The 13564-nt window shown below is 43.4% G+C and overlaps 2 protein-coding genes across 4 annotated transcripts; one reads left to right on the top strand and one right to left on the bottom strand.

Moving 5' to 3' along the window:
- The first annotated feature begins 663 nt into the window (after positions 1–663).
- LOC109735136 (probable DNA helicase MCM9) lies at positions 664–9281 on the top strand. 3 transcript variants are annotated; one of them, XR_012189746.1, is made up of 21 exons: positions 664–879; positions 958–1060; positions 1159–1288; positions 1407–1545; positions 2167–2233; positions 2452–2626; positions 2884–2983; positions 3719–3816; positions 4001–4066; positions 4220–4312; positions 5106–5222; positions 5343–5415; positions 6517–6583; positions 6685–6766; positions 7102–7223; positions 7453–7547; positions 7802–7911; positions 7977–8024; positions 8123–8275; positions 8586–8713; positions 9124–9281. XR_012189746.1 is itself a non-coding variant. In XM_020294340.4 (20 exons), exons 1-20 carry the CDS (start codon positions 710–712, stop codon positions 8636–8638), a joined length of 2061 nt encoding a protein of 686 aa, XP_020149929.1. In that variant the 5' UTR covers positions 664–709; the 3' UTR covers positions 8639–9084. The 3 variants fall into 3 exon arrangements, 1 of the variants encoding a protein (XP_020149929.1); XR_012189745.1 differs by having other exon boundaries at positions 8830–9126; XM_020294340.4 differs by lacking the exon at positions 9124–9281 and having other exon boundaries at positions 8586–9084.
- Positions 9282–10554: 1273 nt separating this feature from the next.
- On the bottom strand, positions 10555–11682 carry LOC109735134 (mavicyanin). The gene is made up of 2 exons (XM_020294339.4): positions 11368–11682; positions 10555–11254 (listed from the first exon to the last, which is right to left on the bottom strand). The coding sequence occupies exons 1-2, from the start codon at positions 11534–11536 to the stop codon at positions 10827–10829; spliced, it is 597 nt and encodes a 198-aa protein (XP_020149928.1). The 5' UTR covers positions 11537–11682; the 3' UTR covers positions 10555–10826.
- Positions 11683–13564: the final 1882 nt, after the last annotated feature.

The raw sequence follows: 13564 nt of genomic DNA, 5'->3' as shown, positions 1-13564 counted from the left end.
ATGAGGGGTGCCCGATGAGTGCACACGGACGTGCCCGGGCGCGTCCACGGACGCTTGAGGGGCCGTATTTGCCAACTGGCTGTAGATGCTCTTAGAATGGGAAGTTGATTGATTGATCCTGACTTCCCGATACACGGCATGCTAAGCTAGCTAGCCAATTGATTGTGTGAATGGCCCTACACACAGCCTGATTGATCGTTGTAACTTCTTGTCCTTCAGTGCAGCTGAGTTCAGTTCAGGTAGACGATGAATGCAACAGTTAAACCAGGAAAAGTGAGGAATACTGCATTTGCCAAACATCTTCATAGTTTTGCTAAAACTGAGAAAAACCGTGGTTTTTAAAAACTGAAGTATCCATTGCCCACGCATTTGAATACTGAGGTTTTCACTTACTAAGGTTTTGGAAAAACTGTGTAGCCAAACCTAACTTTTTTTGTTGAGACAAGAAACACAACTAACTGTAGCATAGCAAAGTTGAGCACCCGCCGCAGTGCAATCTCCTCACCCGTGAACCCTCGCGCAAAAGCCCACCAAATGACAGAACAAGGTGTCCCCAAAGCCCATCACGACCCAAGTCTCGGGAAAAAGAACCGAGCAGCGCGACCACCGTCGTCTCCCTTCTCTCCTCCGTGACCAACCCCCCCCCCCCCCCCCCCCCCCCCCCGCCCCCTCCTAGCCGTTTCGCGCCGAAACCCCAATCGCCGCCCAAATGCCGCCGCCGGCGCCGCACGAGGAGTTCGAGGCCGCCGACGGCGAGGCATACAAGTACGCAGAGCACGAGCCTAAGCTCGCCGAGTTCCTCTGCAGTTTCCACTCCGACGACCTCCGCCGCATCCTCCTCCACCCCGAGTCCACGCTCCACTTCCCCCTCGTCATCGAGTGAGTCCTCCTTCCCCACCCCGCTCCTCTCCTCCTCCTCCTCCCCAAACCCTAACCCCGTCCCGTCCCCTCTCGCAGCTTCGCGGAGCTCCTGGACTTCGACCCCGGCTTGGCCAAAATACTCTACAACGACCCCAAGGGCTTCCTCCCCGCCTTCGACATCGCCGCTCAGGGCGCCCAGGTGAGTAGAACCAGCAGGCTGTGCGACCCGCATCCTCCCCTTTTTTTTTTCCCGCTTCTATCGTCGCATTTCTCGAGCACCTTTTTTTGTCTTCGCAGAGCGAGGTGTTGCGCATCCTCCGAAAGGGCGAGGCGTTGGGTAATCCGGACGAGTTGAGGCCCGCTGCCGTGCAGAAGGGGTTCGTGCACGTGCGCGTCAACGTCTGCGGGTCGCCACTGGAATTCCCTGGTGCGCTCACGCACGCGCCTTTTGTGTTCGTTGTAATGCTTGCAAGATTGTTTGGTCACGTGATGTTTCAGCTGTGTAGGGGTTTCCTGATTTGGCGGCGATGCTTTCATTTTTGCAGAGTCGTCGCCGAGCATAGGGAAGGTGAGGGTGAAGCATAGGGGGATTCTGCTGACATTGAAGGGGACTGTGATCAGATCAGGCGGTGTGAAGATGATCGAGGGCGAGCGGGAGTATCAATGCAGGAAATGCAACCACAGGTTTGTGAATTGTGATGCATGTTTCAGGGCTTAATAGCATACTAGTATTCTTGGCTGCGTATTCGAGCCCTTGCATATTAGTGGCTTGTCAAGCATAACTGTGAATTGCATACTAGTGTAATTAAGTTTAGACTCTGATCTACTTACTAGCATGGCTCGGTAGAGACCTTTCTTATAAGAATTTAAAGAAAGTTTCTTCTTGAATTAAAGGTGATATTTGATGGCCGTTTCCGCAAGTAAATTAAATATTTTTAGTTTTTTTCTTCCGAGATCTTAATATTTTAGTTGTGCTGGCAAGATTCATCTTCTGTTACATTGCTGGAGACACCGGCCAATTAATTTCCATCTTCTTGTTACATAATCTTGTAAGCTAAAAGCTGGGTGAGCAAGTCTACAATCCAAGTTTAAGCTTATCCTGTTTAAAAGCTTGCAGTGTGAGAGGCTTAACTTCTTTAAAGCAGCAGCATAATTTTGAGGAATTTAGTGAGACACATCCAGAGATTGCAGACTCCTTAACATACAATCATCTCCTTGTTACTTCTTACAAAGAGCGTTGAGTGCCATGGCTGTATGTTTATATCATAAAGACACCTGACCTTAATTTATTCGTGTATTGAATAGGTTTCCCTGCTATCCTGAGCTAGAGGCTGGGAATCGTATAACTCTACCTGCATCTTGCCCATCCATGGTATTCCATTTCCCTTCTTTTTAATCAAAGTTAGTGTGATTTCATTAGTGAGAAACAGTCTTTTGTTTTCTGGTTTTACCTATATTTGACAATGGTTTTATCCTGTGCTGGCCAATGTACATCATCTATTGTTCTTTTTTACCTATTACATTTTATAACTGTTCGAGACTACTCAACTTCTGTGGAAGGAGCTACTAATAGTTTTGCTCTTCATGCAGAGATCAAAAGGTTGTCAAAGTGCTTCTTTCCAATTGATAGGAGATAGCATAACCTGTCATGATTATCAGGAAATAAAAATCCAAGAAAGCGTGCAACTTCTGGATGTTGGGTCTATACCCCGTTCCATGCCTGTGATTTTGATGGATGACCTTGTTGATCTTGTTAAAGCTGGAGGTAAGTAGCTTCTTTGGGCTCATCCATTTATTGGAATCTGTGACTCCTTGTGTTTTGATGATCTTGAAAAGAAGATCAGAGTTCTTAATATATATACCAGGAGCTTTACCAGATAAGTTTATATGTTGGTTTCTCATTGTTCCCAGCTTAAAAGTGATGTGTTTATTTTGCTGGAATTGCAATCTAAATGTCCATCCATTGTTGATTTCTTGCTTTTCTGTGACATTGATATTCAGCTAAGTGTGTTCTTTCTCCAGATGATGTCATTGTTACGGGTATATTATCTGCAAAGTGGTCCTCTGATGTTAAGGATGTGCGTTGCAACCTTGATCCTATGTTTATTGCCAATTATGTGAGGTAATTGATAAGTCGAACTACCCCTCCATTTCTTTTTACTTTGCATATTAATTTTGTCTTAAGCCAAACTTTCTGAAGTTTGACCAAGTTTATAGAAAAAACAACATCCATAATACCAAATCAATATCATTAGACCCAGCATGGAATATTTTTTCATATTGTATTTATGTGGTACTCCCTCCGATCCAAAATAAGTGTCGCAGTTTTGAACTAACCCAGTTCAAAACTGCGACACTTATTTTGGATCGGAGGGAGTATTATAGATGTTGATATTTTTTATATTAACTTGGTCAAACTTTACAATGTTTTACTTAAGATTAACTAATATGTGAAGTAAAGAAACGGAGGGAGTATGGCTCTTTTCCAACTTCAGCTGTGGAAAGTAGTAATGGTAGTTTACTTCACATTTGTGAAGTTGTTGCAACTCCAGAAAATTTGTAGAATCGCTATGATGTTTTTTTTGGTCATACTATGTTGGTTTTACGTTAAAAAAATAAAATGGAAAGAATTTTACGTAATCGATATGTCAACATCTAAATTATTATATGGTCTCATGTGAAGGGACCTCCACAGTTTGTCACCCAAGTCGATGATTTACTTCCATTCATTGCACCATAGTTCCTTTTTGGATCATCTGCAGAACTAGTTGAATGCCGCCATGGACATCATCTGTTCAGCACTTTTAGGTTGCTGGGTTCTGAAGTTTGAACAATGTCTTTGTGCTGCGTTATACAGGAGAACTAATGAGCTGAAGTCTGGTATAGACATCCCTGAGGAAATTATCAAGGATTTTGAGCTTTTCTGGGCAGAAAACAGAGCTACTCCACTAGAAGGTGCTCAAGCTCCCCCTCCCCCCTCCTCCCCTCCTTGATGTTTTCCAGATCAGTGGTCCAAATCTTGGCATGGAAAAAATTGGCCTCATCAAAAAAAATTCCATATCTCAAATTGCATCTAGAGTTTCTTTTACCAGTTAATCGGTACTATAAGTTATCTATTATTTTCTTTTTGTGTACGTAGGAAGAAATAAAATCTTGAAAGGCATTTGTCCTCAGATTTTTGGGTTATTCACGGTAAAGCTTGCAGGTATGCTACTTTGTGTCAGTAAGCTATATTGTTAGTAATTCAGTAGTGTTTTTAAGCCTCGTCTGGAAAGAAGTTAATAACTAATTTGTTCTTTTAAGTGTTCCTGTCAAATACTATTGGCATTTAACTATCCATGATACATTTAAATTTCAGTTGCTCTTACATTGATTGGTGGAGTGCAGCATGTTGATCCTTCTGGAACAAAGGTTCGTGGCGAACCACATATGCTTCTTGTTGGTGATCCAGGTACTAATGTTTGTAATGACACATTTTATTGAGATATGATGAGTATATATGGCATTAAAAGTGTGTACACCGACAATAGGGTTTAGACTTCTGCAAAGTTTACATTGTAACTAGACTGAGAGTAGCACAAGAGAGAGATAAGCCCTCCACTGCCTGCCACGAGAATTAATTACACATTCAAAGTTTTGCATTTAGTATGTACCCAAGAGACAAAGTACTTCCATATTTCACAGCAACAGCTGAATGCCCTCATGCTGCTGCGGAAATAATTATAATAAATCTAATCTTGGTCAGTCTCCATCATGACCACAAAAACAGGCTTTGAGATAGAATAACAAGGCAACTTAGTGACTTGCAAATAATAACTAAAACCGTAAAAATAATCATATGCCATATTTATGCCCACCAGTCATGAAGTTGGTGGAGGGATGGGATGACAGACAAACCATCGCACCACTCATATATTTTTGGTAATAAATATTTTAGTTTTAGCTGATGATTGCAGATTAGTAGTAAATGCAAGGTCACAAGTGATAATGTTCATACACACTAAGTGACAAACAAATGCAATAAATATATGATAGTCTAGGAGCCTACTATGGCATATGATTTTGTTTTACCCTTAATTGTTGGAAGGACCCATGGAGACGATGGCATGAGAACCAACTCACAGTCTATTTACGAGTGTGTGTAGCCTATGAGGTTGCAATTGTCACTTGTGTACCACATCTAAGATTGGTAAATATACATTTGAGACAAGTGTAATGTGTATTGGTGTTTCACTGAACTCCAGGTACTGGTAAATCCCAGTTTTTGAAGTTTGCTGCTAAATTGAGCAACCGTTCTGTGATTACAACTGGTCTTGGAAGTACCAGTGCTGGTTTGACTGTGACTGCTGTCAAGGATGGAGGTATATATGTTCGACGTTACCATTCCTCTCATCATTATATGTTGAATTTTCGGTGTTGTTTTTCATTTGAAAGTAGCACTAGTTTTCTTGGTAGCAATTTTCTTTTGAATTCAATGATAGGTGAGTGGATGCTTGAGGCTGGTGCCCTTGTTCTGGCTGATGGTGGTTTGTGCTGCATAGACGAATTTGATAGGTTGGACTGTTTCTCTGGCTAATTTGCTACCCAGTACCTTTACTCACTAATACAATTAGTGCCCTGTGTCTTATCTGATATTCAACATATTCCAGTTCCTGATCACAACTGGCTTGACATTATGAAAATATTGAGAATGATTTTTTATGAAAATTTATGTCACATACTCATATTTGAGATTCGTTGATGGATCAGATCCTTGTATATTTAGCTTGAATGATCTCATTTGGACAATAAAAATAAGATACATGCACTTTACTTGATAACAGCCTCCGCTGTTCGAATCTCCAATAGCTTGATAATAATCTGCAACCTCCACTTCACCAAAAAACGTGTCAAAATTTTTGCACTGTATGCCCATTTACTCTAGTTAATTCTTAGGAACTTCAAAATGCTCATCGCAAGCACTTTCGACTCCCTCATGTATATGAATTCTCTAACTTTTCACAGCTGAAATGCCATAGTCCAGGCCTCATTTCAAAACCCTGTGTGCAATATGGACGCTTTCCTACTCTCATGCTCCTGTACAGTGGACACACGCTGTAATGTGGGGTCAGCAGTACAAACAGTGGGACTGCAAAGATTATGCCGCACACCAGGATCGCTTGTGGTGGGAGTAGAGATAGGATTGGTGTCCAAGTTTGTTATTACTTTTAATCAGTTTTTTATCTTGAGAAAGCATCCCTTGGATCAGATTGATTTCTTTTTTCGGTTTTGATGCCCTTCTCTATAAGATTCTTGGCCTATGAAACAAGACACAACAATAATCATCGATCTATCCCCACTGCCCTCTTCCAAGCAGACACCCCTATGGCCCTATAGCTCTGGAGTGCCGTGGCTGCAAGCCCTGGATTCCCGTCGAGTGACTGCTACCAGCCCTAATCCAGGAGCACAGTAATCTCCCAGACAATATGCATTTGCATTTCAGTTGTTTTATTTGATGTATTTTCCATGCTAAATTGATAGTTCTTTTTATTGGAGTATCGCAGGATATGATATGTTATTATTTAACGCTCTTAGCCTTATGCTAAAATCAAGACCATGTATTTATGCCTCTATGTTTTATCTGATATAGTTTCCAACTGACATTCTCATTAATAGTATGCGAGAGCATGACAGGACAACAATACATGAAGCCATGGAACAACAAACAATAAGCGTTGCAAAGGTACCATGCGTCTTTCACTCAAAACGGTTACCATTTAATGAGCCATTCATGCTCACTAGCATGCAATTTGGTAAAGTATTATCACTTCTTTGCCTTTTCAGGCTGGACTGGTGACAACACTCAGTACAAGGACTACTGTCTTTGGTGCCACTAATCCAAAAGGACAATATGATTCGAATGAATGTACTGCACTTAACATCAGTATAGACATGCTACTTAATAGTAAAATAACACTTGACAGTATTTCAGGCACCGCGTATTTACTTCTGCAGTTCTATATTATAATAGCTCAACATTTAGTCATTTAATCTGTGTTACATTTGAGACTCGATCCAATAGTGGCATGAACAATAGACTACCACCACAATACCATCACTGTCTTTAACACTGCATATTAGCACACTAGTAAGGTTAATAATTTGATGGTGCAATCAGCTTAATGATATTTTAATCATTGTAATTTCTTTAGGTTCCTTTGAAGGATCTGCATAACCTTTTGAAACACTTTCCATTTTCAGCCTTATCCGTGAATACAACACTTTCAGGACCATTGTTGAGTAGATTTGATATAGTTCTTGTTCTCTTGGATAAAAAGAACCCTAAGTTGGATGGTATAATTTCATCTCATATATTAGCTCAGGTACGGTTTTATTTCTTTTCTGTTGAGCTTGGTCTCTTGTGTTGCTTCTTAGATAAGCTTACCGCTGTTTGGAAATATGGAAAATGGCCAAATTTCTCTCTATTGCATAATTGGAACATATACAAGATGTGGGCCTCACTATCAACTCTATAAGGATGCACATAATATAGCAGTCTGTCATTTTGGAATACACTGCTCTATTAAGCACTATCTTTTTGAAATTATGTAGAGCACCAAAGCAGAAGAAAACAAGGCCAGTGACGCTGCCGTAAAAAGCACCCAACCTTTGGGTATAAAAGAGTGGACACTCCCCTGTTTGAGAAGGTAGATAGCCAACATGACAGTGTTGAGCTTAGAGACTTGTGCTCAGAAAGACAAGTACATGTGTTTCATTATGCTGTACTTAATGCTCAGACTTTTTTGTTGCCTTAGCAAGTGCTATTTTGTCAGGTCGTGTATAATAAGCAGCTGCAATTTTCAAGTGTATTTGACTTGTTTGATTGTGCTGTTTACTGCCGAGATTTTATTTTTCATTGTCAATGCTGTATAATGATGCTTGAGTATTCTATAAATCACAGGTATATCCACTATGTAAAACAGCGGTTCAAACCGGTGCTGACAAAGGAAGCAGAAAGTGTTATCTCAGGCTATTATCAGCTTCAGCGGAGAGATGGAACACATAATGCAGGTTAGCAGAACATTTATTTTTCCTTAAGAGAGTTTTGCAGCTGCTGAAAACTTGATTTTGTGCAGCGAGGACAACTGTGCGTATGCTTGAGAGTTTGATAAGGCTGGCACAAGGCATGTTCTGTCATCTCTAGTGGATCTTTTCCCCTTTCAGATATGTTTTCTGATTCACATCTCCCCTCATTCTCACAGTTCTATATTTTTCCATGTAGCACACGCAAGACTAATGTTCAGAAATGAGGTTACACGGCTTGATGCTATTGCTGCCATATTATGCATTGAGTCCTCCATGACAACATCTGCAATCATAGACGGTGATGGAAATGCTCTGAACTCCAATTTCCAAGAGAACCCTGATCAGGAATGTATCCTAAAATATGATTTAGAACCTTATTTATTCAAAATTATTGAAGGTTTAACCAATGAAAACTTGAATGGGCGTTTGCTTAGTGTTTTTTCTTTTGTTTTGCTGTTCTGGCCTATTATCTAGGGTACTGCCATTAGGGCAAACTAGGATATACTTTTCCATTCAACGTTAATTTGAAGTTAAAGAGTATTTTTCTGTTATCTGGCTCGTTGCTAACTTGAAATACTTACATCAAGAAATGCATCGTTGTAACCTTTAGATTATGTGGAGTGTTCCCAATGTATTTGTTTGTCTTGACATTTTAATAGATATCAAAGAGGAGCAGAAAATCCGTGACAAGCTTGGGGATTACCTATACTAATATCTGATGCAGCAATACGGAGACCAATGAGCATACACGCATATCATCTGCAGTTCTGCATAGCAATATGATTAGGTGATCCACTCTGGTTTTGAATCATCAACTGCTATGTGTCTTGGCAGTCAATCACAATTGATAGGTTAGGAAGACTAAATGATACTTCCTCTGTAAACTAATATAAGATCTTTTAGATCACAGAGGGAGTACCAGCATGTCCTGCATACTGGCACAAGGCGTTAACGCCAAATCTTTGTCAGTGAGTGGTTGAGCTTTTTTTAGCTTGTACAACGCAAGCTAAAAGAACAAAGTAAGAATAGCTGCTTCTTGAGGAACATGATACGTAAGCTAAAGCACATGCTCATCTCATGCATCATTAGCTGTCCCAATTGACGTGTAGCTTTTCCCTTGATAAGTGAGATTCAACGAACTGCTACTATTTATGTTTTTGTTTTGGTATGGCACCCGTTTTAATCATCCTTTTGCAGTTTTGTCAGATATGCCAAAAACACATGTAATGATGATTGCTTACCACTCTGATGAGGATTACACATTATGAATCTTCTCGCTCAAATTGCAACAAACTGGCTCGTGAAATCAGGCTATTACTTCATATCAATGTCAATCTCGTTTGTTCTTACATAAACGGAGTGCTAAAGTTTGAAGATGTATACTTCATATTGTTTTACACGTTGTCTTGTAAATCTCTAACAATTTGGTAGCGCTGACTCTTGTAATTAAGCAAAAAAGCAAACCATCTATATATCATTAGTGTTAGAATCCACCGAGTCGTTATTTTTCCTCATTTTGTTCTTTCTCTTGTGGATATATTTGCCACTCCCTTGATTGATGAACTAAATATATTACTACTTGCTGCTGGATCTATGCTGTCAGACAACGACTAGAATGGAATCTGGACAATCCTATTTTCTAGAATCTTAAGGCCGTTCTCTCGCAAAAACAAAAGATGAAAAAGAAAAAGGAAAAAAAAAGAAGGGTCTGTCTAGGACACATCTAGATGTGACATAGTTATATAGTTATGTCACATCTAACCTGATGTTCACTATATTTGTGGTCTATTTTTTGTCTCAGCTTTTTTTTGTTCCTTGTTGATGTGTTATTTGTGGGAGCTTAGATGTGACATCCTTAGAAAACATATAGATGTGAATTAGACAAACTGAAAATATCCTAAGGCCGTTTTGGCGGGGCTTTGACCGATTATAGTTCCATCTTAGAGAGAGAAGTTCTAGTGCTACAAGCAGTATGGGTGCTACCGTGCTACGAATGCACTGTAGCACACCTTCAAATAAATAGTATGTCGGTGTGTGTTTATGATTCTATAAACTTCAAATCCAATTTGATATACGCATGGAGAACCAGCAAGACAAATTTAGATGTGAATAGTGTCTGGAAGTCGACTTAGTGGTAGGTGTTAATTTCATTCTTGTAATGGTCTGGGCAATCAATAATAATGGTTGTGCATCACAATGATGCAGAGCATGGCGGTTTCAGTCTCTTTTAAGGGGGAAAAACCGACATTCACAGTTGGATTTGTCTTCTGTGTAGATCGAATTTGATTTGGAATTTTTTGGATTTGTCTTTTTTATTTTTATTAGCCGACGGTGATGCTCACTGCATTGACTATTTGGAAGGAGCCTAGCGCGGGGTTTTGCAGTTTTTGTTTTTGAGAAATCATATTCCTCTCTTTATTTAATTCATGAGCAACAGAATTAGCCTCCCTAAAACGGTGCACAAACAGGGTTTTTGCAGTTTGCACTATGCGGGGCGTCTTGGTAGCCAACCATCCAAGATCAATCGACGAAACCGGTTGTTCATCGGTACCCCGAAAGAAACCTCTTCAACAACAACCGATTGTGACATATTTCATACGCCACATGAATGAATTATGTGAAAATAAATCACACGTGCAAATCTGCCTATAGATAAATGATCCAAGCATAGTACAAAGTAGGCAAAAATACACGACAATGACATGAATGTGATGTAAAAAAATCGTAACATAGAATCCAGGTATCCAACCACCGTGTGTCAACCACAACAAAAGCCAGTCCCTTCCGTCAAAAGAAAGATGGCCTCCTCAACAAACGAGAAACGACTGACACGATGAGCTGATCGACGACATGCAACCTAACGTACAGCACTGCACTGCCTCCACCCTGTCCTCGCCCGTCTAGAAGAGCCGCGCGGCCACCAGCCCGGCGATGGCGCCCAGGCCGGCCAACGCCGTGGCCCTGAGCCCGGTGGCGCCGGACTCCGACTGCTTGGCCGGGGGCGCGAGCACGGTTGTGGGGGTCTTGGGCGTGGCGCCGGGGGTGGACGGGGACGCCGGCGTGGTGGAGGGGGTGTCGGGGGTGTCCGGGGTCGGGGACGCCTTGGGCGGCGAGGCGGCGGTGGCGGCGGCGACGTTGACCACGAGCTTCATGCCGTTGCTGCAGTGGCCGGTGACGCCGCAGATGAAGTAGTGCTTCCCCGCGGTCTTGAGCGCGACGGTGGTGGCGCCGCTGCCGTCGCTGCTGAGCGCGTTCGCGGCGGAGCACGACGCGTAGTCCGCCGCGCTCACCTCCGCCACGTTGTGCGCCCCGCCGGCGTAGTTGAACACTGCCAAGATAAACAAAAATTGCCGCGCGCGTCCATGGATGGATCAGTAAATGAGTGGCAGACCAGACGTAAATGTTACTAGAAAGGTACGTGGCCTGCCGGCAGTTACTGACCGAGGGTGTCGCCGACTTTGATCTTCTTGTCGCTGGCCCAGGTGGTGTAGTCCGCCCCGGTGGTCCAGCCGGAGGTGTCGCCGACGGTGTACTTCGCCGCGTACGCCGTCGACGCGCAGCTCACGAGGAGCAGCGCGGCCAAGGCCAGACACTTGCCACCAGAATCCATCTCACCAGCAAGCTCAACACAACCAACCGAACCGGAGACGAGAGTGCAGCTAGCTACCAGTGTCAAACAGTCAATGTGCTTCTCTCTCTCGAGCAATGGATCGACCGATGGCAGAGGCTTGCAGGGGTCAGGGCCTTATATACATGGCATGTGCACCGGTTAGCGACGGCGACGCGAGGGACGGTGCGCGCGCCGCGGCAGCTGGGAGTTGGTGAGCTCAGTGGTTTCCGTTGGGGTTGGTTGGGGGTAGGAACCACCTTTTCCAACGCCTCCGCGATCGAGTGTCCGCTCGATCGACGGCGTCTAGACATCAAATGTGCCTTAGAAACGACTCTACTCCAGCTAGCTAGCTGGCTACCACTGTCTTCAACGCTAGCTTTCGCGGAAGTAATACTACCTTCTCGATCGAAAGGGGAAAAAGGCGCATGTTTTTCGTGGTCGCAAAGCTTGCCGAGTGCCGATGCTTGACTAGCTAGCAGGAGTAGTTACTTTCTTCTCTCCGTTGGCTAGCCTTTTCAGCTCGGACATCTTTCTCACGTACGACATTCTTGCGATCGAGATCTACAGAGGAGAAGAACGAACGACGCCAACAAAATTGCCACACCAGAAATTATTTGCCATCTTTTTGAAGGAGAATTAGTGTACGTACGTACGCTGTACGCATCGTTCGGCCGGCCAGCTCTTCGTACAGGGCAATTGTGGTGTTAGATCAGCTGCAAGGTAGAGTAATGGCGGTGCAGTTGTACATATGTTTGGCGAGTGCCGTCTCGGTTCATCGGTCGATCGCTCAAGGGCACCTACCTTGTGGACAAGGACATCTCCAAGCTAGTACTTTAGCAGGCCTAACTAGCAGTAGTAACTCCTAATCCTTTTGTGCAAGCAAATCCTTTGAGGTGGATACATCCTATTTGCCGATCTTATAGCCACTGACAGAGATATCGAGGCGCGCGGCACTGTGAAATGCGGCCGGAAACCCTGCGGATAAGCCTTCTGCGCTGCAGTGAGCTCGATTGGACCCTGAGTAGATATATCAAGAGGGCCAGAGAATTAGAGAACAAGCTAGCGGCGTGTGGAGGTCCGTCTCCAATCCGGTTGTTGGTGATCACGTACCTAACATGGGGCGATTAGGTTTGTTCTATCTATCTATCTACGCTGGGCACAGGTAGAGCTGTCACGTACTTTTGTTTGTTGGTGCCCTTTTGCTCACCTTTTCAAAGTACATCACATGCTGTTCTTATGCCGGTCACATCTCACATCTCCTAGCTTGCTCGTTTGCTAGTATGAGATTTTGAGTTGCTCGAGGCAGTTTCGTTGCTGCGTTTTACTCGCGCACAACATGCGTGCCCAAGCGAATGCTCCTTCATTGCATCTCTGGATTGACCACTAGTACATGTGCATTCTGTTCCGCAACTCCGCCGGCGAGTCCGGTCCGAGGTTGCGGAGCGAGGGCGAGCGTCGTAGACGAAGTAGTCGAAACACGCGAAAGTAAATGACACAGAGAGATGAAGAAGACCAGCTTTATTAATCAATGATCAGAGATTACAATGATGGCTCCTCGTTGCTTTATATAGGGACTGTGGGTCAAGGGATAAGTACCCACTTAACCAAAAGAGGGGAAACGGGAGGGGCCAGCCCGTGCGCTTTGCACGCGGCCGCCGCCACCCCTCCGGGTGGCCCGGTTTCCCAACACTCCCCCTTGGGTAATTATCCGTATATCCATGCCTCAAAACTCCGAAAAACCCAGTGGGAAAAAATGTGGAGAAAGAGCACACAGTATACGTTGTTGTATTGCACGAATTGCCTCGTCAAAAACCTCGTGTGAGAAACATCAGGAAAACTCACTCAAGGGAAAAAGAGTACAATCCACTCAACCATCAAGTTGAGTACTCGATCATCAGGATTGAGATTTTAGCGACGAGTTTGTGAAGTTTCTCCCCCTGAGCCTTGCATCTCTCTAAGTCTCATCATACCGATTCCACGCACACACCTCTCTAAGGTTGATGCCGGTAATGATTTAGTGAACATATC

The sequence above is a fragment of the Aegilops tauschii genome, chromosome 7 (assembly GCF_002575655.3).
Source record: "Aegilops tauschii subsp. strangulata cultivar AL8/78 chromosome 7, Aet v6.0, whole genome shotgun sequence".
NCBI classification, from domain to species: Eukaryota; Viridiplantae; Streptophyta; class Magnoliopsida; order Poales; family Poaceae; genus Aegilops; species Aegilops tauschii.
The sequence above is the reverse complement of the archived record's forward strand: the minus strand, read 5'-3'. Positions and strand labels throughout refer to the sequence as shown.

Excerpts from the sequence above, each read along its gene's own strand:
- LOC109735136 (XM_020294340.4), top strand. The coding sequence starts at position 710 with ATGCCGCCGCCGGCGCCGCACGAGGAGTTCGAGGCCGCCGACGGCGAG. Across the intron at positions 1,546-2,166 it reads TGCAGGAAATGCAACCACAG|GTTTCCCTGCTATCCTGAGC; the intron begins GTTTGTGAATTG and ends TGTATTGAATAG. Across the intron at positions 7,912-7,976 it reads AGATGGAACACATAATGCAG|CGAGGACAACTGTGCGTATG; the intron begins GTTAGCAGAACA and ends GATTTTGTGCAG.
- LOC109735134 (XM_020294339.4), bottom strand. The coding sequence starts at position 11,536 with ATGGATTCTGGTGGCAAGTGTCTGGCCTTGGCCGCGCTGCTCCTCGTG. Across the intron at positions 11,255-11,367 it reads CAAAGTCGGCGACACCCTCG|TGTTCAACTACGCCGGCGGG; the intron begins GTCAGTAACTGC and ends TTATCTTGGCAG.